We start from the raw sequence: 23,384 nt of genomic DNA on the forward strand, positions 1-23,384 counted from the left end.
AAAGTAGCTCTATAGATATGTGTTTACTCCGAGCGAGGCATTTGATTGCTTTGTCGTGGAAGAACTCTCAGAGGAATAATGTGGGCCAATGGCTCAGGGAAATTAATAACTTTTATTTTGAAAGAGAATAATGTTTAAGAACGTTTAGGACCCTATGTATGTTTATATTATAATGTAATTCTCTGCAAACTTTGTCTTTGGATGTGAATGAATAAATACATTTTGTTTAAAAAAAAATAAAGTTAAAGGCAAACCCCTTTTTTGTGTGGAAAAAAAAAAATAGGCAAAGCAGGATTTCACACAAATATACACAGGATATGAAGTCTGCTAAGTGACGGTACATGGAAGAAAACATTGAAGGCCCCACCGAGGATTTGGAAGAGTCCAAATGAACAAACTTGAAAGTAAACATGTTCTGGAGGCTCAGGGTTCACTAGTTGAGATGTACTTGATAATGTTTTCAAAATGGTAGAGGCCATGGAAGTTGTTTATTCAGTCAATGTATAGCAATGTATTTGGATAGTTTCTTCTTAATTTTTTTTTATATGTCTGAGGACATATGTTGATATTCCCAAAGGCCTTCTCTTTTTGTTGTGCCTTTGCTCTGTTGTTAGTCTGAGTGGCATCTACAGCGGTGTTCTCATGATTTACAGCTGATGTTACCCAGCCTGGAGGCCAGCCACAGTTCCTCAGGCAGTTCCTCTGCCCACAAAATTTTAGTGAGGAGAACTCTGGACTGCAGTCTCTCCTTTCACGGCATTTATTAAGAGGCAAAGATCTGCCGAGCCAATCAAATCATTTGGCCAGGCTTTAAGTGGTGATGGACAGAAGAGTATCATGAGTGCCAGTGAGTTGATTTTGTTTACAACAAAACAGCTGCAGTCTCAGAAGTGAGATTTTTAGATCACATTATGACATTGACTGCAAATAATTCAGTTTAAAGATTGAGACTAAGACTATTCAGTTGCACGTGGATGTACTTTTTACCTACAATAAATACCTACAGTATATCATAACCACCGGTGAGCCTTAAAACTGGCATCAGCATCAGCAGTCACACACACTTTAACAGCCAACACAGCTAATAGACTCTTTAGGTGGACTATGTTTATGGCTGCTACTTCATATTTTAAACCTCCACGGCTTTGACTTTAGAAGTGCTTTCTTATTGTAGTCAGCTGTAATGCTAACCACTGAGTGGCAACCACCCCTGCACTCTTCCTCCACTCTATGCTTAATGGATTCATGCCTTTAAACCAATCTCCTACTTCCCCTCCCTCCCTCTTCCTTTTCTCTAATTCACCTCTCTTCTTTTTATCCTGACATCATTTTTTTTCAGGAAATTGAGATTATCTGCCCTCCCATGTTTCATCCCTCACTCCGTCTCACTCTGGCCCATGTCTCACTGACAAACACATGGCACACTTGCCAATAAGCGAAGTGACAAACGGAAAGATGATACCTGTGACTACCAGTGAGCGTTTGCTTCCGTTTTAAACCACTCTCCTCTCCTCCTGTCTCCCACCCTGGTAGGATGGATGGAGGCTGGGGATGGTCCCCATGCTTAATTCTTTGTTTGTCTACACGGCAGCCTAATTCCTCCAAGCAGAGCCTTTTAACACCCAAACAGGGACAATACCAGACCTTTCAGAAACTTAAATATAAAAAAGTGCATCATCTTTACACAAAAGCCTGAGAAATAACAGCACAAAATTCTATCACGCACATGACCTGCTGAAATGACATAAAATCTGGCGAATGTGAATTCTCCTCATTTCATGCATACCAGGGTGCTCTTTTTTTTTTTTTTTAAACCACAACTGTCTTTAAAATACACCTTTTATATTATATATTATATATATATATTATAATTTTAAGCTCAACTGTTGCACTTTAATACACTGGGTGCTACATGTTTGTTTATACGCTCTCTCTTCTCGAAGTGTTTTTCTGCCCTCCTCTGTCTCCTCCATCGCCAGCAAACCGACAACCACGAGATCAACCGTCATAAGGCTACAGACACTGCCAGCCATGTCCTGCCTCTAAAACTAAAATAACTGTTTTAACGCACACGACAAGATCAGACTTCTAGCTCCCTTTTTTGTAATTGACTACTTATATATTTATAGAGATATAATTTTTTTTTTTAACCAGAAGGAGAGAAAATGTCTTCCCCAGCGCAGGAGAGGAGACCTGGCGTTCAGCTGGTGAGCGCGCTGCTGCTGCTGCTTTCGCTCTCCGGTAAGAAACACAGCAGCCGAACCGATCGATGCTCTGATGCATTGGTACGCGGATCAAAAGCCCGATGGGATGAGATCTGCTTTCACCTCATATTGTTTCAGTGTGTGTGCGTACGTGTGCTTGTTGCGGAGGATTACAGAGAAGGTTGGCTAATGGGTGTAATGTGAGATCACGTCGGTTTATTGCCAGCGTTTTCCATAGCTCGACGAGGCCGCCCATTAAAAACAGATTGTTGTGGCTTTCTCCCATGAACGAAGCCGTTTTCTGATCGGTTATGATCCCCCACCGCTGCGCCTATGTGTAACTGCCGATGACAGCTAAATTGGTGCCACGGTGCATCGCGGGCTTTAAACGGGATCGTGGTGCGCCATGTAAAAATAAATATTGGCTCAGTCTGCGCACGTAATAATAGTGTTCAGCTGGGTGACTCAGTGTTGTGAGGGCTGCAACTGATGGATAGAAACAGGCCTTTAATGAAGCGCTAACAACGTGCTGTTGATATTTATAGTTCTCAGAGGCATTCATGTAAACATTAATATGGGTGTCATATCATTAATAGGGACAAAAAATGTACATAGGGTCCATGTGGCTATATGTTTGGATAGTGACACTTGTATATTATCTATTTATCAAATCATATTCATGTTACAGTTACATAATCATCGACCATAACCATCAGTGTGAGCTTTGGTGGTAGTAAAATCCACATGGGAGGAAAAGGTTTAGCAGAATTCCTTTAAGAGGCAAAATGGGATTGGACAGTTAGTTTATAAGCTCTTTCATGGACCAATGTGGGCTGTCCTTTTATTATTTCTTCAAACAGGCGACAAGCATTTTCATCTGAACACATTATGATGTCAAACAGAGCAAGATGGTATGGAACCCAGATTGGTCCGTGATAATTAAAAAAAAGGTTAGCTACCAAATTACAGCATGCTTCCACAAAATGTGGCCCACACACCATCACCATGGAGGCCAAGAACGAAATATGAGACCTGCACTTCAAACAGTCTAGTCCTGTGTTGAAATCATAGGCTGTAAATAAAGATGGGCCACGGAACTGCTCCTCAAAACTGAAGTCAAAGCAAGTAGAGCCCCCCCTGGTGACTGGCTGCAGTATAGGTCATAAATTCTACCCCCTCCATGTTAGTGGATCGGACTCAGACCAAATTAAAACAGGAAAGTACAAATGCATTTTTTTCAAGGAAGGTTTCTGTCACTTTAGGTAGTTAATATATACTGATGCAAACTCAAGTGCCCATTTGTAAGATTCAGTTATTTGACGCTACAGACCCCTTCACAATTTGTAAACAATATGACATTGTTTGAGGGGCGTGGTGGGGTCCGAGACCGTGTTATTTTAAAAAGTTGACTCTGACTGATGGGACTACATTCACCGACTCCTACACTCTCTCTCAATGGATGGATGATTTGACCAAAGGAGGACACAGAGGGGACGAAGTCTGGTCTGTCTTTATCAAATGAAGCCTCTCCAACAAAGATATTGCAAGAAGTAAGTGGAACCACTGTGGAGGGTAACGTAGTAAATACAACTTCTGCTTGGACACCCATGAAACACGCAAATAATGTTGTGTTAGCTCACTGTTAGCATTAGCAATAACGTGTAACAAGAAGAATACAGCAAGATGACATTTTCATGGTTGAAAGTGACAGTGTTCGCTTCAAGTTTCCCTCTGTTGTGTTGCCTCCAGTTAACACCGTCACATCACAATAATGTAGGCCATGAAGGGTTTTATAACAACAGGATGTGACATCATGACGACTACAAATCCCCACAGCAACCGCTGTATGAAGTAGTCCAGCGTGCAAGTTGGAAAAAATACATGAATAAATAGGTACAGTGCAATCCAACATTTCTTTGTAAGTGGTGGACGTAGAGCAGAGCACAGTATTAATTAAACAGGAAGTGTGGGTGAGTCACCATAAGATATCACAGCTCTGCGTGGTTCCACTCTGCACAAATGATGCAGCGCGTATCTCCAGGGAAAATAGTATCAGTTTTGCCAATGCAAGGAAGTGGGGACGTACTATCCACATTTATATACACTCTATGGTTGTATGGTTGAGACGTTAAACATAGACACACTAAACCAACATCAAAGAAATACAGGCAACCAACTGAGGTCTGGACCAAAAAGGTGCACTTGAATGCTAGACAAACACCAGCTAGCTCATGTGCTTAGCATGAGATGAAATACCGCCTCATTCCAGCAAGCAACAGTAGTCTGCATTCGCTACTATTTGGCGGGAAGCTATGAAGCTAGAAGCTCTCAAGCTGCTCTCCTGTTGGTATGTCAGTTGGTGTAAAGTTACATTCTTGATGATCATGTCGCTCTGAAAATATCTGTTTATTTAAATGTTCACATGGTTAGATGAAGATGTTAAATGAGAAGGATGAGCTGCTGTGCATGCACTTCCAACGCTGTCACTTTTACTCTGGTCAGTTTTCATTTCTCACTTTGTTTCAACTAGAACAGCAAGACAGCTAATCTGAATGTGGCCAGTTGTACATTCTGAATCAGCTTAAAAGCTGCTAACAGGGGTCCAACTCGTGCCGACTCATGCCAAAACTGGGGTCACAGGCGCTCATCAACAGTAAGGCACTGGCCATTTGCCAAGCATTGGGTTGGTGTGTCACAATTTTAACACAGTTTCCTGCTGTTTATTGCAGTAGTAGTAGTAGTAGTACTAGTAGTACTGACTTGCAACATACACTAGATAGAAACAAGTTACAAGTAACTTCCTCCTAGTTCTTTAAACAACAAGTTCTCACATCTTTTGCATAGATTGACACCACCATTGTAAAACTACTTCATTAAGTAATACTATTTGTGGCAGAAAGTGACATTTTAACTACTTTTGCTTATAGACTACACATTTATTTTAGGCTCATCTAAGTGGACTTGAGTTGATGAAACGGAGCAGTAAACAGGATGTTGTGTTGGGTCATTATGCAATGAGAGATCATTCTGCAGTTAAATCAATAGTACATTAAGACATAGAGGTATTTTTACGGCAGTATACTGCAAAAATAATTGGAGAGAAAATAAAAAATGCATATTCATTTCACTGTCACTTTGAAATCTCAGTGAAGAAAACTAAATTGCAGTTTGGGTAAGAACAAGTATGCTTATGTTCATAGTAATATCCCAGATTTGTTAGATACTTTGAATCATGTTTGGGCTATGGTCAAACATAGAGAAACATTGGTATTGATTTGCCTGTATATACAGGATTATTGCATAGTACAAAGAAAAGAACTTTCTTCGATGTGTTTTGTCAGGCAGCTCTTTTTCACCTTTGCCAACTGGAAATAGCTTACTGTTGCTAGGGAGCCTGTTGCATGGAGATGCTCCCAAGCTACTAAGGTATGAGCTCTGTCATTTGTTTTTCAGCACGATGTAGTTGATGCTTGAAGAAAAACGACAATGACGACATCAAGATTTCCTTCTATTCCTTTTCTATATATAAGCTGCTCTATTCTTATAAAAATGGAAAAAAACACTGCTCACTTTTAAGACACCACAGAAAACAAAAATCTTATATAGTTAATTATGTGAACTAAGTAACCAGTCTTAATTCAGGTAGCCAAGGCACTGTGTAGCATGCTGCCACTCCGGGCTGCCTGAGTAACAGGTGTTGCCACACCCTGAGCTCACTTAGGAAAACAGCTGTTGTTAGTACAACTTGCACTGGACACATGGGACAAAGGAAGGGTCATTTTGCCAAAGAGCAAGCAATTATACGTTGATTCATTCATGTTAGCACACTGTATTGCATTCAGGATTTAATCCAGACTGAAGCACCCATTAGTGCAGTTATAATAACACAGTTTTCATGCTTCGTATGTTATATTGTGAAGGACCACATGTAGTCAAAGCTAACGGCAAATATGTCACCAATTCTTCATATCTATCTCTAGCCAGTTGCTGTTTCTTCAGAGAGGCACTAGAGGGCAGCAGCACAATGAGAAGAGGAGGCATGCACTGTAAATACATACACTGACAAGGACTTGGGACATGCCAGTGTACAACCTTGCATTATACAAGAGCATCAGAACAACAGCAGCTGAGTCATAAATCCAACACATTGTGCATCCCGGAAAATCTGAAGGTCACCTTGCAGGACAGTGGCGCTGTGGCTTAGTTGGTTAAAGCGCCTGTCTAGTAAACAGGAGATCCTGGGTTCAAATCCCAGCAGTGCCTTTTCACCAATTTAATAGAACCAAGTCTTTCAGAGGTTGAGCTACACATCAAAAAAGTGTCATTTAAACAGATCCACTTTCCAGTCTAAGCTGTGCTTTATATTTAGACAAACTACAATACAACAAACTAAAACGTTTTGAGCAACTATCTATATTTAGATTATTAAAATTCAGTGACAAGCAAAACAAGGTCTCATGCAACAAAAGAAGTAGGGAAAGATGTCCTTTGCCAAGGTTCGCCAAGTACCTTGAAAAATTTTACATGTAGCAGAAAGTGTGTGTGTTGTTAAAGAGTATCCCTATCACATTACACGAGTTAACTGAACCTTAATAAACTATAATGAATCATATACTTCTGAAAGTTTAAGAGAACGGCTTTGATTCATTGATCAAGATGCTGTTTCTTCATGTTGCATGCACCTTGTTGTAACCAGTCCTAATATGAGTAAAGCTGCAGAAATTCCCATCTTTGCAAGGCTTTTCAACATCTGCTGCGGTATTTACTGAAACCCTTTGAGTGCTTTTTGAAGGTTTGCAAACTGTCTATAAAGTGGACCTTAATGCAGCCAGACTTTGTGACTCTACTACAAGCAGACATGGTTGTCAATAATGCATAGTAGTAAAAGAGTGGAAAGGAGGACATAGAAGGGGAAGTACCTTTTAAACTATTTCCCTCAAACCACTGGTCAATATTTTCCATGCTGTTTGATATTTAGTCGATCAGAAAAGCAGCAGCTGTTGTTATACCTATAGTGTAGTGGAACGAGGTCAGGGTTGACAGTGTGTTCCTGCCTGCAGGGCTGTGTTTTTATCACCCATATGTAGTTGCATGATGCAGTAACATCATATAAAGATGCAGCCTTGCACCACCTCACTTGTTTACAGGGTCCTGAGCACTCTCTCCCAGTGAAATCATGACAACATCAGGGAAAAGCAACTCTGTCCTACAGGATTACTGCAGCTCCTCCAGGAATTCCCCACATGGGCATCATTTTTTTATCAGCTGCATTGGCTTCTGGCTGCTGCAGTGTTTAGAATGTAGTGTGGCTTTCTCCAAAGCAGGGGGCACTAGAGACAATCCCACTAGCACAAGACATCAGTTCAGGAGTTTGGTGTTTATATGAAGGCAGAATAACCTGGTTGTAAGATGTCTATGCTGCTGTTAAACCAAGTGTAATACTCAACATCAAGGGCATGGGCATTTGTAATTTGTCAATTGTTATTTTCAAACTGAGATTTTTCAGTGTTGCACCTTCAATGTACAGGTGCTCAGCATATTAAACATAATCTATAATGATAGAGATATCTAAAATATTTCCCCAAAAAGATTGAATATTCAACATGAAATTAAATGAATAAATTAAATTACACTGACCAAAAACTACCATGTGCAAAATGTGCCAGGTACAGTCCAGTGTCATCTGTCACACACAGATGAGGATGATATCCTGTAGAGAAGTTGTTCGAGCCTTTGGGAGAAAGCTAATAACCACCTCATCACCGGAAGTCAGCAGCAAACATGGATCTAGGATCAGGTGCTTTGTGGAATTAAAACCCACTTGAAGTGGGTTGCAGATGTCGTGCGATGAACTTGACAGTGTCTCTGAAGGATGTGGAGGTCAGAGGCCATGGTAAAAATAGCATCAAAATCTTCAAAAATATTCAGTTCCCTCTGCATGCTGATACTTTCAAGGATTGTATCAGCGATTCCTCAACAACGGTGCCATGAAAATAAGCTCAAAGGCCAAATATTTTTGGAACATCCTTTAAATACTTAGCTGCAGCCCTTTGTGCCGCTGAAGCAGCTTTAAATCACTTGCAGAGGAGATGATGTCTCTGGTTTTGTCAAGTTGGTCTTTGGTGGATTCTCACTCTGAAGAGCTTTGTCCATGTCATGCAGGCCTAATTGGATTAAGATCTGGAAGTGTGAGGGTTTAGTCCAGTCTGGAGTCAGAAATACATATATAAGCCCTACTCGCATGGCACTAGTTTTACCTGGGGACGTCATGTAATTTGGAATAATTACTGGGGTCATCTATGATCTTACCCCTGTGTGATTCGGCCATTTCTGTATTTCATAAAGTACATATTACACTGCAAATTACTTAGCCTATTCCTCCTAACACAGAGGTCCTGTGATAAAAACCTATCCACATTTTATTTTTTAAAGAGTTTGAATCACAGCTTTGTCTCCTTTCACTTAAGAATTATGAAGGATGCTATAAATCAAAGTTTGGACAGACAGTTATTGTGCAAAGTTAAGATGTCGCTCACCCATTCATGAAAAAAAAACAACCTCAAAAAACAAAAAACAACTCAAAACCATCAGATGAACTAAAGCCTGGAGGATGACGAGATGGATGCTGTGAGTGGCAGCATATACTGATGTGTTTGGTTTTATCAAGTCCAGAATGAATGTGTTCCTCACAGTTCATCACATCATCATCATCATCTTCAAAGGAGGGGCTAATTTAGTTCAGATATTCTCCCAAATTGTAATTTGCAAGGTTACTAAAGGTGTATAAAATGTCCTCAATCATACAGCAGAATGAAGCGGGAAGTAGCAGAGACATCAACCAGTAATTTGAGTAAAACACAGAGTTTACTTATCCTGTGCGAATGCAGCACATGGAACTCAGATGTAGTGGGATGATTTCTAAATCTCATGATGTCATCATTTTAGCAACCATGTAAACACCAGGCAATACTAACCCTGTGCAAATACGGCTTTGGTAAAACTTTGCTGGGGCTTTGGTAAAGATGCATAATTAAGGGTCCTTTTTTTCTTAAGTTTCGTTTCAGACTGATGCTATAGAAACGTGATGTGACATCTTGATCACTACAAGTTGTCTGTGAAGGCTAAATAAATAAATTCATATTTATATACGGTCTATGTTCAGCTTGATTAAAATATTAAGTTTTTACCAATATGCATGTTTACTGTGGTCGCTCAGAGTTGGGTAAATGGCCACAGGAGAGATGATGTAACATGCCTACCTTCATCTTAGCGTTTCTTTTTTCATGCATTGACCTTGTGATACAAGAGAACAATTGTAGATAAGAGAAAGGCGCAGAAAAGAGAAACGCATGGGAAGTAAGAAGAAGATGGAGCAAGGTGGCACGGGGGGGTGGGGGGTTGCAAAGACAAGGTTCTGGGAAAGAGGCTTGAGAGGAGGCACGGGGAGTGGACAAAGACGGGTGAGGAAAGAGGGAGGGGCGGGGAGAGGGAGGAGTCGCATGAGGGTGCTTCACTGCAGTATTTCATCTGTTAGCAAGTCTCTGCATCTGCCTCCCTTTCTCGCTATCCACAGAACTGCTGAGTCAGCAGGAGCAGGGGGGGGCTGCACTAAACCGTCTCTCACGCCGCGTATCTTCTCGTAACACATGCTCATGTGTGTATGCAGCATTTACGCCTGTGGAAGTGACAGCGGCGGCTGCTTCAGCGCTGCTCGTGTGTGGATGGGCTCAGTAAGCAAGGATGACATTGACGTAGCACAGCTAGTGGGGTTAGCTCACTGCTGACCATGCACACCTTGAAGGAGGGTGTGTGCGTATGTATATGTCTGTGTTTCTGTGTGTGTGTGTTGTTTAGTGGAGAGAGAGAGGATGAAACAGGTGCTGCACTGCATCATAAGACACAGAACTGTGGTAGATTGTGTGCATGGAAAATTGTGCGTGAGTGCGTGTGTGTAAATTATATATATGAACAGTGGGTGTAGCGATGTAGAAGGTGCATGGGCGTGAGTGTGTGTGTGTGTGTGTGGTGCAGAGAGGCAGGCCTGTGTAGTGGTGCAGCAGCAGTGGGAAGGGAGCCAGAAACACTCGACTGCAGAGGAGAGAATGGTGCAGAGTCCCGTCACATACGCACACACACACAGATTCCGTCTGGGGAGTATAAGCCCATGCCGAGACCTAATGTTAGAAGGGAGGAGGAACCTAAATGATACTTTCATTTCAAGTGATATTTTATTCAGTTACATGCATTTGACTTTAATTTTAGAGCGTTAAAACACTTCCTAAAGTGATCTGCTGGAGCTGTGGACTGCACTCATATCATGTGTTTTCCTCCATTAAATCACATACACGGTTTATAGTTACTTCTTGAGACTTTGTCAGCAATAACTCATCATCATTAGATCCAAGAGAAAGGAAGTGGCTACACGGCCATTCTGACACTTAAAACCCTGTGAACTGTAATGACTTCAATGCCATTTAAACATGAGCACCCAAAATACAGCAGTAACATTTAATAAGTTTCCACATCTCAGTTTTAAAGTCATAATATGAAATATTAAAACTTATGCAGCCATTATTCTGTGCAAGACAGAGCAAATAATATCGAGACAAAAATGCACATGTATTTTATGTCAGTTTGTATGAGTGTATAATTATGGTGCAACAGTAGGTCAGCAATGCACCTCGGTAGCCACTGGAAGAAGAGTTAGCAGCTACATTGAAAAAATGAAATGGCCCACTATAACTGAAACAGCTGAGGGACTGAACTTTCAGTTTTATTAAGCCTTACTTTGAATTAAAGTTTGAACTCTAAAATATCAACACTTTATATATAAAGAGTGTTTCTGTGCTGACATTAACGTCAGTCGCTACGTTTACATGGACTTTTTGTTTTCCACTAATAATAATTAGAAGGAATTGAGGGGATGTAAACCTTTAATTATCCATTCAAAGGGGAAGCATTAGCAACTAAACACTTGAGCCAATAGTTTCTCTCTGGTTGGATTAGGGATTTTCTTTCTGGGCTTGGTTGACCCATGTGGGGTAAACATCATGTGTTCTAAGGGGGGAAAGAAACCATGATTTTACACCTGAAAATGAAAAAGACAAATTGGCTATAAACCGTTGAAAAGGTGAACAAAAGATGAGTCAGTGTTGAAAACACAGGTCTGTCCCTGGCCTCCTTGGATTCTATGAATGAATTCAATGTTGTCAGTTACGATGGGGCAAAATACTTATACTAATATTATGTTCAACACTTAACATCGGGCATAACTAGGTCAAAAATATTGATATTTTGGGTATATGCATATATCTTATGACATCATTTTAGCAACCATGTAAACAGTCAAGTGGAAATCTTACATCTTTCATCTGAAAAGAAATAAGATTCTGGTTGAGCTTCTAGTAACAGAAAAAAAGACCAAATTTAAAATGTTTCTTATTTTAATTTAGAGTTGTGACATTAGTGAACTAATCAAATCTATTGACCTGCTCTGTAAAAGAAACCATGGGAACTGAGTCGCTGTGATTTAGCCAAGTGTAATATTCCTGGTTAATGCAGCGGTCTTTACCAAATGTCCATGCAATACATGTATCTACATAGAATCCATATTTCAGAATTATTAAAGTCAGGTAGCCCACCAATAGAAAATAGAATCTTGAATTATTCTGATCCTAATCGTACCCTTTTATTCACACCCAGTTATTGATTCCTCAGTAAAGTGAGTTACCCCCAGGATGGCATCTTGAAAATAAACAAACATCAAAATGAGCCAGCCTGTTGAACAGCTCTTTAAAAGGAACAGATCCACAGAATCCAGCTCCCTCTTAAGAGTTATAAATCCCATCGCTAGGATAATGCAGACAAATCTAAATTGAGTCAAATGTATTCATTTCTAATGCACATATGGTTTTATTTACAGGTTGTTCAAGCATGGACGTGCTCGTGCCCAGTCACATAAATGCACTGAATGGAACAACCATCAAAATACCCTGCTCATTCACCTCCTGCTATAAGATGGACGCCTCCAGGTTTGCCATGAACTGGACCTACCAGGAATCTCTCAATGTTACAGAGGAGATGGTAAAATGGCTAATTCCTACACACTGAACGTGTACGTCTCAAATCTCCGAGCCGTGCGTAACCACGCTTCTCTCTCTACAGTTTATGACATACTATAGGAAAAAAGGAGTGGTGCCTGTGCGGTCAGACCAGTTTGGAGAGAGGGTCATATTTGCCGGGAACCTGGATAAGAACGACCTGTCAATCACCCTATCAGATGTGCAAGTGGAAGATGAGGGGATTTACAACTGCTATGTGAAAAACCCCCCAGATCGCAACCAGGGGCACGGTGTCATACAGCTCATTGTTGTCACAGAATGTAAGCTTATCCTCTGCAGATACCAAATTATTAAGCAAAAACCCATTTAGCCTTTACAATGCACTCACTGGTTTCTTATTGCTAACAACAGCAACCCAGTAATCAATGCGGTAGATCATAGACATTATGTCTGTTGTGACTGCATCAAAAATAGTACTCTTAGTTATTTGAGGAACGTTACTGTTTTTGTAAGAGAGAATATTTCGCTGCAAGCATCATGACTATCTCATGGCTCATGAATAATTTCCATAACTATACCTACTGCAAATACACCTCATATGTACACTTGCTCTCCAAACTGTTGGAGAATTATCACACGAGCACAGAACAACAAGCTACAAACAGTTGAAATGTGTGGCCATATCTTTGCTAAAATACATCTGTGAAAGGCTCGTAGGCATACTTACATAATGGTACATGAAATATAAAAATCATATATAACATACTTGTATGAGACTGTGTGTGCTTCCTAAGGTCTACTGGTGATGAGTCAGATTTTTACTTATTAATGTCCAACAAGAGCTTGAACTTAGTTTCTCAGCATCTCCCTCTCACTGACACACACACACACACACACACACACACACACACACACACACACACACACACACACACACACACACACACACACACACACACACAGAGGTATGACCAGGGCTAACTCAGCAGTACTTTCTTTATTTCCACTCTGTTTAATCAGCCCAGTAGAGCTTTTAGCCAGTGTTGGACTTGTCTCCATTCTTATGTCTACAAAATAGTTGACCCTCTCCTTTCCTTTCCTCAGTGCCTCCTCCAAGGGATTCGACCATTGCAGTTGCGATTGGTGCATCAGTGGGCGGAGCATTAGCGCTGCTGATCCTTTCCATGGTGGTGGTAAAGTGTCTTCGTCGACACCGGAAACAGGAACTGATTTCAGAGGAAAAAATGGAGGAGGAGGGGAAACTGGAGACCGAAGCTCTTGCAGAGGAGGGAACCAAGTAATACGTTTCGCCATTACATCCTTACTCTTCCATTTCAAACTGCCAGAGGCGCCAAAATCCAAAACGTAGCTCGTTCTATACAGTATCGCCCATGTTTTGATTGCAGGTCAATTTAGTCTAACAGATAGTTTAGCAGATTCCACTTCACTCCATCATTTACTGACTTGTACAGGCATATTGTGCTGCTGATTCCAACAATAACATGGACAATACTTTGCCAGCCTCAAACTTCCAATCTCTTTTCCACGTTGTTTTGTATTGTTCTACTCAAGACTAAAACTAGCTAATACTGATGCGACATATATGTGTAAAGGTAGCAACTGTGTGTGAAAGTGAATCATTGCATTGCTTAGCTGCCACAAATACTGCAAGTGTACACAGTATGTGTAGTGTAAATTTTCACAAAACAAGGTTAAAACAAAAAGAACAAGTGAGCCAGGAACCACATGAGGAACAACAGCACGGAGTAAAGGCGAGAACTCCCGCAGAAAAACAGACAAAAAGTGTCAAAAGGAAGGACAGGCTATATAGAGAACTATGCAGTATACGCATAGAGTTAATGGGGAAACAAGACATAGATGGAACCAATTAGGGAAGAGGTGGAAGCTATGGGTAATGCTCTGCAGTGAGTATTGTGTATCAGCCGATAAACAAAATTTCCGTCCTGCTTTTTTCTTGACTAATTGTATTCTTCTAGAATCAAGACAGATCACAAGTGCATTGTGCGACTCTATTGTGTCCAATAAATAGCGCTGTCAAAGCTAATGTAGCGTGGAGAGGTTAGCTTGTACCTTGGCTCCATAAGCTCCAGTCTTCTTACAAGAGGAAGAAGGAGATGTGTTGATGCCACAGGGACATGCTTTTTAAAATAAATAACTATAACTAATTGGGCCTGGCTGAAGTCTGATACTGATCCAGTCATTTTCAAAAGACCTACTGTACACTATCTCCATCGAGACATCCCTAGTACAGTAAATGTAAACAGTTTCTGCTGGTAGAGAGTGACACTAGAGCAGCAGCAACAGTCTCCAGCGACATCACAGAAGAGCGCAACATATGCCACTAAATTAAAGCCCATCTACATCCACATAGTTGAGTCCTTAAAGCTAAACAAGGGCTTTCTCAAAAGAAGTAACAGACACAACAGTTGCTACAGCTTAAACACTTAACGATCATTTTATTGAAAGCTAACCTTGTTGCCATGTTGTCGGTTCTCTCTTCTCTTGTATTTATAGACAACCATAGCTGGATCTTGTGATGGGACCAGCGGACATTAGAGATCCTGCCCTCAACACCTCATCTGGTAAACACCTGCTTCTGTCAGCTGGATTGTTGTCATCCATTGCAAAGTTAGAGTGGTGTGTAGCGAAGCTTACCTTGACCTGAACAGCATGGGAAAAAAAAACATGAATTTCAGCAAAGACTAAAAATATAAAAATCTGTACCAGCCAGTGCTGAACCAAACGGATTGGGCACTGCTACCTTAACATGGTTAGTTTTCATTTAGTCACACAGAGAAAAAGGATGATAACAAAAATAAATCTCTCTACAATGTTGGAATCCTCTCTCTAGCAAAAGAAGATTGTGGATGTGCAGTATCCTCATAGGTGGTATATAAATAAGAGCTGTGTCCACGGGTGTCGGTGTACGTGTTCCTTTGTGTGTGTTGTGCCCCAGATATTTCTACATCCCGGCGTTATCTCTTGAGAGATTTATTTATTGGGGCATCTACCAAGCATGTTACAGATTTAAGTCAAAGTACTGTTTGTTATTTTCTCTTTTTCTTTTCTTTCAGACATCTGCACCCCTTCCTGAAGATCTAGAGTTAACCACTCCTCGAATCGTTGCCCCCTAATACCTCCATCTCTTCTGCATGTGTGTGTGAGATGCACACAAGTGCTTTTTGCGTGTGTGTACTGAATGGTGAATGTGTCTTATGCGTGTTTGCATATTTCTATATGTCTGTGTGAGTTGTGACTTGTTCCTTGAAATAAGCCAGGGAGTACTAAACACATTTTACTTAACTTCAAGTTAAGGTCAACAGCATTAGAAGTCTTTCTTTTCACACAGAATGCCATTTTCATAGCGTGATGTACAACAGGGTAGGGTTGGGCGGTATGACCTAAAATGTATACCACAGTATATTTTGAATTTTTGTACAAAAACACACACACACACACATGTGGAATTTCACTTTGACAATTTCAACATATGTGATTTTAAATTCAGTGCAAAAGAATTGTCTATAGAGCTTCATACTTAAAGTGGAAGTTAAAACTATGTCTACTATCACACATTCAGTGTGTCGTGTGTATGTCTTACATTAGCTTCACTATCTTACACATCCAACGTTTTGGGTGAAAAGTTTTGTTGTAGCACATTGATCCAACTTTTTCTTTAACATTGCCTTAAAGCCATGTCTTTATACTGCCCGTACATGTGCCATGTTTTAACATAGAAGCAGTTTGTACAAATGAACTGTCCTTCTACGGCCAAGGACAGCAAATAGTAACTCAGCAAAGCCATGTTTACAGTTGTCATCGTCTACCTGTGTCTTAGCCAGAAAACCACTTAAACATTCCTTACACCCGGACTTTTGACAAAAAGAAAAAGTCGCTCTGCGTTCTAAATCCACTGTTAGTTCTAAGTGTATTCACTAGACTCCTTCCAGAGCAGACATTCTGATTTGTCACAGCGGGAAAAGCACATGTGCTGCTAATCATATTGACAATGGCTCCATGTCCCAGTGACACAGTAGCTGTGTGAGAAATCACTGCCTATTTATATACTGTAATAATGAAAAACGTATGCACTCGATCAAACACTCAAATATTTCCACAGCAGAATAATAATAATAAAAAAACATACTAAAGTGTCACTTCAAAGATATCGCCATCACCACCAGTCACTGGTTACTCACAAAGAATGATGTAAAGTGTTTGGAATTTCTATATATTAATTCACTATAGACTAAATGAAACTCAGTGGAATTTTGTCGATTTCATTATTTACTTTTTTTTATCCTTTTCACCCAACTCTGTCCTCTGTCGGACATCCACATCCACTTCTTGTGAGCTGTGTATTGTAGCATAAAGCAAAGTAGTACACTAATGCTTTCATTGTCCTGTCAGCAAACTTCAATGGATGACTGCCCTGGTTTCAAAATCTTTATATTTCTACTGTATGTCATACCGTCCACTCCTACGATAAGAATTAGCTGGAGCCTGTATAATAATTACATGTTAGAGCTCAAATTGCAGTTTCTGATATTTACGGGGTTCAAATAAGCATCATGAGCATCATAGCAAAAAAATAAAAAATAAAAAATACTTCAGATGTCTATAACTGCCATACATTGCACATTAATTAGCACATACACATACAGAAAAAGAAAATCGGCTAATCGGTGACAGTGTGGAGCTTTTTCATTATGAATTCTTTAAATGCAAAACTGATTGCAACCACAATTGCAGTTCATGCCAGTCTCAGTCTTTATTAATATTCATTGTAGAATTTAATGAAGGTTATTCAACAGAGACTAAGCACACACAGACAACAGTTATTACCCACCAATATTACCCAGATCACGAGTCCCAGAGGACAGACATCAGAAAATAACATCACATCAGCCACATTAACGTACAAGACAAACACTGGGTTATTGATCTAATTTAGTAACTGAAGCATGTACTGCCATGAATGCATGTAAAACATTGCATATCAAAGAAGAAAAAAAATGTAATATAATGGTGAAAAACATCATTAGGTCTTTTAATTTAATGCAGTGTGAGTCATGCATGTCCAAGCTTTGACTTTCTGGCTCTATTCATCAAACACTCAATCAAGAACTGATTCAGATTTATTTATTTTGGTGGAAACATAGGCATATGTTTGTAATATTGAATTTGTCAAGTCAGATTTATTTTGTCACACTTTAATATGTTCTGTAATACAGAAATTAAAGCTACAATGCGGAACTTTCAGCTCCCCCTTCTGGAAGTGAGAGTTATTACACAAACATTGTCAATTTACCTATAGTATATAGTCCCTCAGTCTTTTGCTTTGTAGTTTTGGATATATTTTGTTCCAATTCAGGGAGTAATTGATACAATATTTTTACAACTGTGGTTCCGTTTTGCGTTCACAAGGCAATCAAGACAATTCTGACATACCCTCGACACTGTGCGCTTACAAACAGTTTAGTGATTGGTCTACTTTTGCAGGTTTCAGGATATTTAGGAAATTGAAAAACAAAAAATGAGCAACAGCAGCCTGTGGCATTGATTGCTGATCTGTGGTTTATGCGGCAATGTCCTGGATGTGGGCAGCATGTTCAGTTAGATTGAAAATCTAGCCAATGTGTTCTGTATTTAAAACAAACAAATCATAGAGTCATAGAAATGCTCAAAAAAAAAAAAAAAAAAAAACTGAAAGAAAAAACCTTCATTTCATCCTTCCAGACTCATTGGTTACATTTGTAACTCTGGTTTCTCTGCTGGTTCAGTTACTATACTTAACCCTTCTCCAGTTCTGCCAAACAATAATTGCAAAAATGCATCACTACCGGTGCACGAGGACAGGACTGACACCGCACCACGGTAACCTGAAGCCGACTATCTAACTTGTTTGGCACGGGCTGGAATGTAACAGACATCATGTATATGTTCAAGTCCTGCACTGTAGCTTTGACAACTAAATCTGTTTAATTGAACATATGCTTCCATACAGATTCTGACAGGAGTTCTACCCTATTTTATTGAGACAGAAAAAAAAGAGATTCTGAATCCTTGCACCTCAATACATACACTTTTAATGTGTATATAAAAACTGAATAATATATAACATAAATTTAACAATAAGTCTCCAAAGTAATGCCTTTACCTCAACTGTTGTATGTAAAACTATAGATATAGTTTACACATTGACATCTATTCTAATATATTTATAGTGGCGAGCATGTGACTATAATGGATGTGAGGAGAACGTATAAATTACACGAAATACGTCAAGATGGTTGTAATTATGTTGGTTGAAGCACTTTGAATGTTTTGAAAAAATGTTCTTATTGTCACTATTTAATGTCCATGTAGCATGTGAGCTTTACTAATCTCTGAATGTCGAATGATGTTTTAATTGTACTGTGATAACAGGCCAGCTGTGTCACAAAGGGATGGTTAGTGCTTCCAAATTTGGGGGCTTGGCCCGCCCTGGTTTCTGACTTCGCTAGAAACCGTGCACATGCTGTGTTTAGATCTTAGGCCTTAATTTGTTTTACATTGTTATTTATGGTTTTATAATTTGTAGTCCAACATTAAAAGCACATCTTTAGCATTACAATGACATTGTCACAGTTCTAGCTTCTAACTGCAGAGATGTTTGGTTGAAGAAGCCCTAAATCTGTCACATTTCCTGGGACACTGCTGTCTGTGTGTAATCATGCATGTTTAAGTTGCAGGGCTCGCAGACCCATAAAGTGATGGCAGATTAACATTTGGGGCAAATTTAATTATTTTTCTACTTTTATTGATGCCATATATATTATTGTACAATGTGTGTGCTGTAACTGTCTTATCAGAGAGAAAAAATGGACATAATACTATCATGTACTAGACCTATCATTGTGCATTACCATTTGCCATCTCCAGCTATGAATTTGCCCTGAATAGTTGCTGTTGTATCACTTTAAATATTAGTGGAGACCAAACCAATGCTTGCACTGTGCTGCCTCTGAACAAGCAGCCATCATTACATTCTGTATTTTAAATAAAGATTCAACTCGATTTTGCAGTTTTTGCCCTTAATTAAACAAACAACAAAAAAAAAAGCATCCATTCATTATCTACAAATGTTTGTCATATCCAAAGTTACATTGGGCTAAAGCAGCAAACATCACTACATATGACCAATCCATTGCGGAGCTGACACATATAGACAGACATCTGTTTGTAACTGCAGCCCATTTGGAGTCCTTACATTACCACACTAGCATTCTTTTGCACTGTAAATACATATAAAAAAAACCCGGCAAGATGGCTGGAATTGTGCCCATCAAACAGCTACCACTGCGCCACATCACATCTTTCACACGTACTGTCTCATTTAGTTTAATATTATAGTTTATTGTCCTCCGGGGGACCACTTACAATAAGCCCACACTTTGTGTCTTTCTCTACATTACCAGTATACAACATCTTTTACACAGTGTGTCACTGTGTATAGGTATAGGTAGACTGCCCCAAAGAATGCACATGTGCTTTATCTCTGACACTGAAATTACTTTATGTGCCGTATTCGCCCTAACACCGGTCTCAAACATAGAGAGCAGAGCTGCACTCTGATCTCATCAGGGAGGAGGACCCGGTGCTGCTCCGCTGAGAATCTGTCAGAGGTGACTTTGTGAATGTAGAGTATGTATTTTCAGACGCAAAACATGATTCACTTTTGTTCTTGACTACAGCCAAAACTAAAAACAACCCTGCGTCAAAACAATACAACTTCGGGGGAGGAGGATCTGGTGAGACAAAGAAACGGGACCCAGAGGGGCCTGTTCGAGCAATTAATCTGTGCGTTAGATGGCTTATCAGACACCAAAACAGTGCAAACACTCTTAGCAACTCTGGAACAGTTCTGAAAGTAATTTTATCTTTTATCGCAACAACTCTGAGACAAACAGCATATTGAACTGCATACAGATTACAAAGCACTTGCACAGCTTTGTGCAGCCCCATTCTGCACGTGGCACTTCAGACAATATAGATTTACAGAAAAGCGGGTAACAGTACAGAAAGTTCATTGTGAAAAAACTGTTTTATATAAAAATCTAGCAATATATTTAACTGCAACTAAGCAAAAACAAATAAATGATCAATTCACTAAATGTGTGTGGCTAATAGTTGTTGTGTTAGTAGCATGACATATTCCATACTGTGCTGTAACAGATTTTATGATTATAGAAATCATTCTAGGGAAGTCGGAGAAACGGCATGATAAGATGTAGCAGTAGGACACAATATTAGAAAATAACGTTCAAAATCCAGAAAGTGTATTTAAATGTTATAGTTTATGCAGTTTTTTTTTTTTTTTTTTTTTTCCTTATCAAAGCTTTTCACCAATGAGCCAAGACTTGCATATTCAAACTACTCTTCTAATGTCCAACTACACACTGTGTTCCCATGCATGGCTGAACACCATCAAACCTCCCAACACACCATCTCCAACAACAGGCCATCTGAATGTTCTGCACAGGTTTCTTTACATATCAGCACTGACATCTGGTACTTCACAACTTCCAAAGTAGGTGTATGTGCCGGTCTGTGAACCAGTATGTACTGCAGACCTGCTCTTAACTTTAGACAAGACTCACCTTTAGATGGTCGCTGTTCCCCCACCGACAGACAGATGGATGGACAGACATAAAAACTACGGGAGGAATGTAACAGACAGACAAAAAAAAGAGGACTGGACAAAGCATGCAGAGACATTTGAAAAAATACAAAAAGAAGGAAAAAACACAGATGGGCACTGGAGAAACAAATACATTGACCCGCTCAGGTAAAGAAAAAGAGGAAGGACAGGCAAAAAGGAGAAGTAGAGAGAGGCCCTCCCCACTTGTCCTCCTCCTCTCAGATGCGCTCTGGAATCTGCTCACTCACCGGCTGGTGCAAAGAGAGGGAGAGAGAGAGAGAGAGAGAGAGAGGGAGAGAGAGCAAGAGAGAGAGAGAGGAAGGGGGTTGGGGTAGAGCAGGTCGAAGTGGGGTGAGATGAAGGTTAATCATGGAGGTGGAAGTGGTGGGTGGGAGAAGACGAAGGTATAAAAGAGAGAAGGATGAGGATGAGAGCCCAGGGTTCTCTCAGTGGCCATGTTCGGACCAGCTCAGCTGTGTGGCTTCACTGCAGCATTTCACTGCCTTGGCCGTCCCAGAAACAGATCCTCCGCTCCCTCCCTCTCTCCGCCTCTCTTTTCACCTCCCTCCTTTGCCATCTCTCCTCCTCCCCTAACTCCTGTCAGCCCCCCCTTCCCCTCCCCTGCTCCCCTGTCCACTCTACCCTCCTTTCCTCCTGTACCCATCCTGTCATTCCTAACCTTGAACTTCTATATCGTCTCACCCTTATCCCGATCTCCTGATCCCTAATGTTCTCATTAGTGTAACATCCCTTTTCTTTTCTTTTTTTGCTCCGCCTTCTTTTCTATACACAGCATCCAAGGTCACCCTGTCCTGAAGCAGGTGTGTGTGCATGTGAGTGTGTTGGCGTGCCTATGCAAAGACGCATGTGCTCATGTATCACAACATGCCTGCGCCTCATTCTCCTTGTCTTCATTCCCAGTGTGTGTCATTACAAACTAGTTTCTTTACATGTATGCATGTAGTCTGCTGGACTTAGATACAGCATGTATCCCACCATCTATTCCCCCCCCATCACTTGAACTTGGAAATGACATCAAATTCCAAGAGATGGATCACCTGACAACGCATGCAAGTGTGTGAGGGCACGCGTAGCTGGATGTGCGAGAGTTGGGTAGGTCAAGCATCCATCATGTCTGTATGGATAGTTAAAAAGGACACACACACACACACACACACACACACACACACACACACACACACACACACACACTCCAGATAAAAAACTATAAAGCCATAAGGGCCAGAAAAAATTGGCTACAATACATTCTAATAAAATTGCTACTAATGTGTATTGGCTACTAATACAATTCTACATAAGGCATTATTAGTGTGTTATGCGCTAATTGAGAAAACACGATAACAACTGTATGACACTATGTGCCAAGTCAAATGTGCAGGATAAATTTGAGAAAGAAGAAGAAACTGTTTACATTGTCTGTATGACCTGGATGGCCCAGATGGTTGGCTCCGGTTAGAAGATATTCTGCAGCATAGTAACGTGTTCATACTGTAATCAGTTCATCTACCAATGATCTATTCTCTTCACGCTAATGGTGAGTAACATGAGTCAGAGGCTAAATGTCTTGGTCTAGGTTTACCTTTCCTTCTATCACTTTTGTATTGTATTAGGCATAAAAATACAGACTTCAGATGTGGCCCTGTGTGGCTCTAACGCCAGTGAAGACACTGTTAATGTGTTTGTTGATTGGTGAGGAAGCCATGAATCCTGAGAATGAGGTCAGGCTGCACATTCAGACTGTGGACTTTGGTGATCCTTCACTGCCACGGGGTTGTGTTGAAGGGTAGGCTCAGATTGATGGAAGACATGCTAGGGTTGTGTGACGTAGTGAAGGACACACTACAGTCCATGTTCTGAACGCCTTGCAGATAAAAAGTGAAAGAAAGACACGTTTTTTCTTCTGGAATTTTTCTGGTAGCTGTTTGTAGTCTCCTTTAATCCGAGTAAAACTGATGAGTCACATTTGAACGGGCTTCGGTTACATGCAAGTAAACAGTCCATGCAGAGAACGGAATGTCCTGTCAACAAGCAAGCTAATATGGCAGGACAAGGCAAATACTTTAAAAAATAATGCGTGTTAGTATTTCTAAACAGTTAACTTATTGTCAACTGCACAGTTGTAGATATCAGCTCTTAACGTTTACTCCACTCATGCAAAAGTTGACCAGTGGACAGTTTGGATATGTGTTTAGACAGGTTTGTGCTTCTATGTCAGACCTGTGGTGTAGATCTGCTACGCCATAGTCTATGGTGTAGCCTACACAGTAGCCTGACATGGATCCTCATCAGAAATGAAATTACAGATCGCAACAGCTGTGCATGGTCTGATCTGCATAGACGTGTCTCAGTGGCAGCTAACACACAGTGAGTCCTTCCTCTTTCTGCCTCCTACAC

The 23,384-nt window shown here is 40.3% G+C and overlaps 1 protein-coding gene and 1 non-coding gene across 2 annotated transcripts; both read left to right on the plus strand.

Annotated features, from left to right (window-relative positions):
* Positions 1-1,989: 1,989 nt before the first annotated feature.
* On the plus strand, positions 1,990-19,345 carry scn2b (sodium channel, voltage-gated, type II, beta). Its single transcript, XM_047594261.1, has 6 exons — positions 1,990-2,241; positions 12,127-12,287; positions 12,369-12,585; positions 13,370-13,562; positions 14,801-14,868; positions 15,361-19,345. The coding sequence occupies exons 1-5, from the start codon at positions 2,166-2,168 to the stop codon at positions 14,808-14,810; spliced, it is 657 nt and encodes a 218-aa protein (XP_047450217.1). The 5' UTR covers positions 1,990-2,165; the 3' UTR covers positions 14,811-14,868; positions 15,361-19,345.
* Positions 6,394-6,467, plus strand: trnat-agu. The gene has a single exon. It is a non-coding gene; the product is annotated as a tRNA-Thr (tRNA).
* Positions 19,346-23,384: the final 4,039 nt, after the last annotated feature.

The sequence above is a fragment of the Mugil cephalus genome, chromosome 9 (genome assembly GCF_022458985.1).
Source record: "Mugil cephalus isolate CIBA_MC_2020 chromosome 9, CIBA_Mcephalus_1.1, whole genome shotgun sequence".
NCBI lineage: Eukaryota > Metazoa > Chordata > Actinopteri > Mugiliformes > Mugilidae > Mugil > Mugil cephalus.

Bases quoted from the DNA above. Each gene is read 5' to 3' on its own strand.
- scn2b (XM_047594261.1), top strand. From the start codon at position 2,166: ATGTCTTCCCCAGCGCAGGAGAGGAGACCTGGCGTTCAGCTGGTGAGC. The intron at 2,242-12,126 runs GTAAGAAACACA...TTTTATTTACAG, and splicing joins GCTGCTGCTTTCGCTCTCCG to GTTGTTCAAGCATGGACGTG. The intron at 12,586-13,369 runs GTAAGCTTATCC...TCCTTTCCTCAG, and splicing joins GCTCATTGTTGTCACAGAAT to TGCCTCCTCCAAGGGATTCG.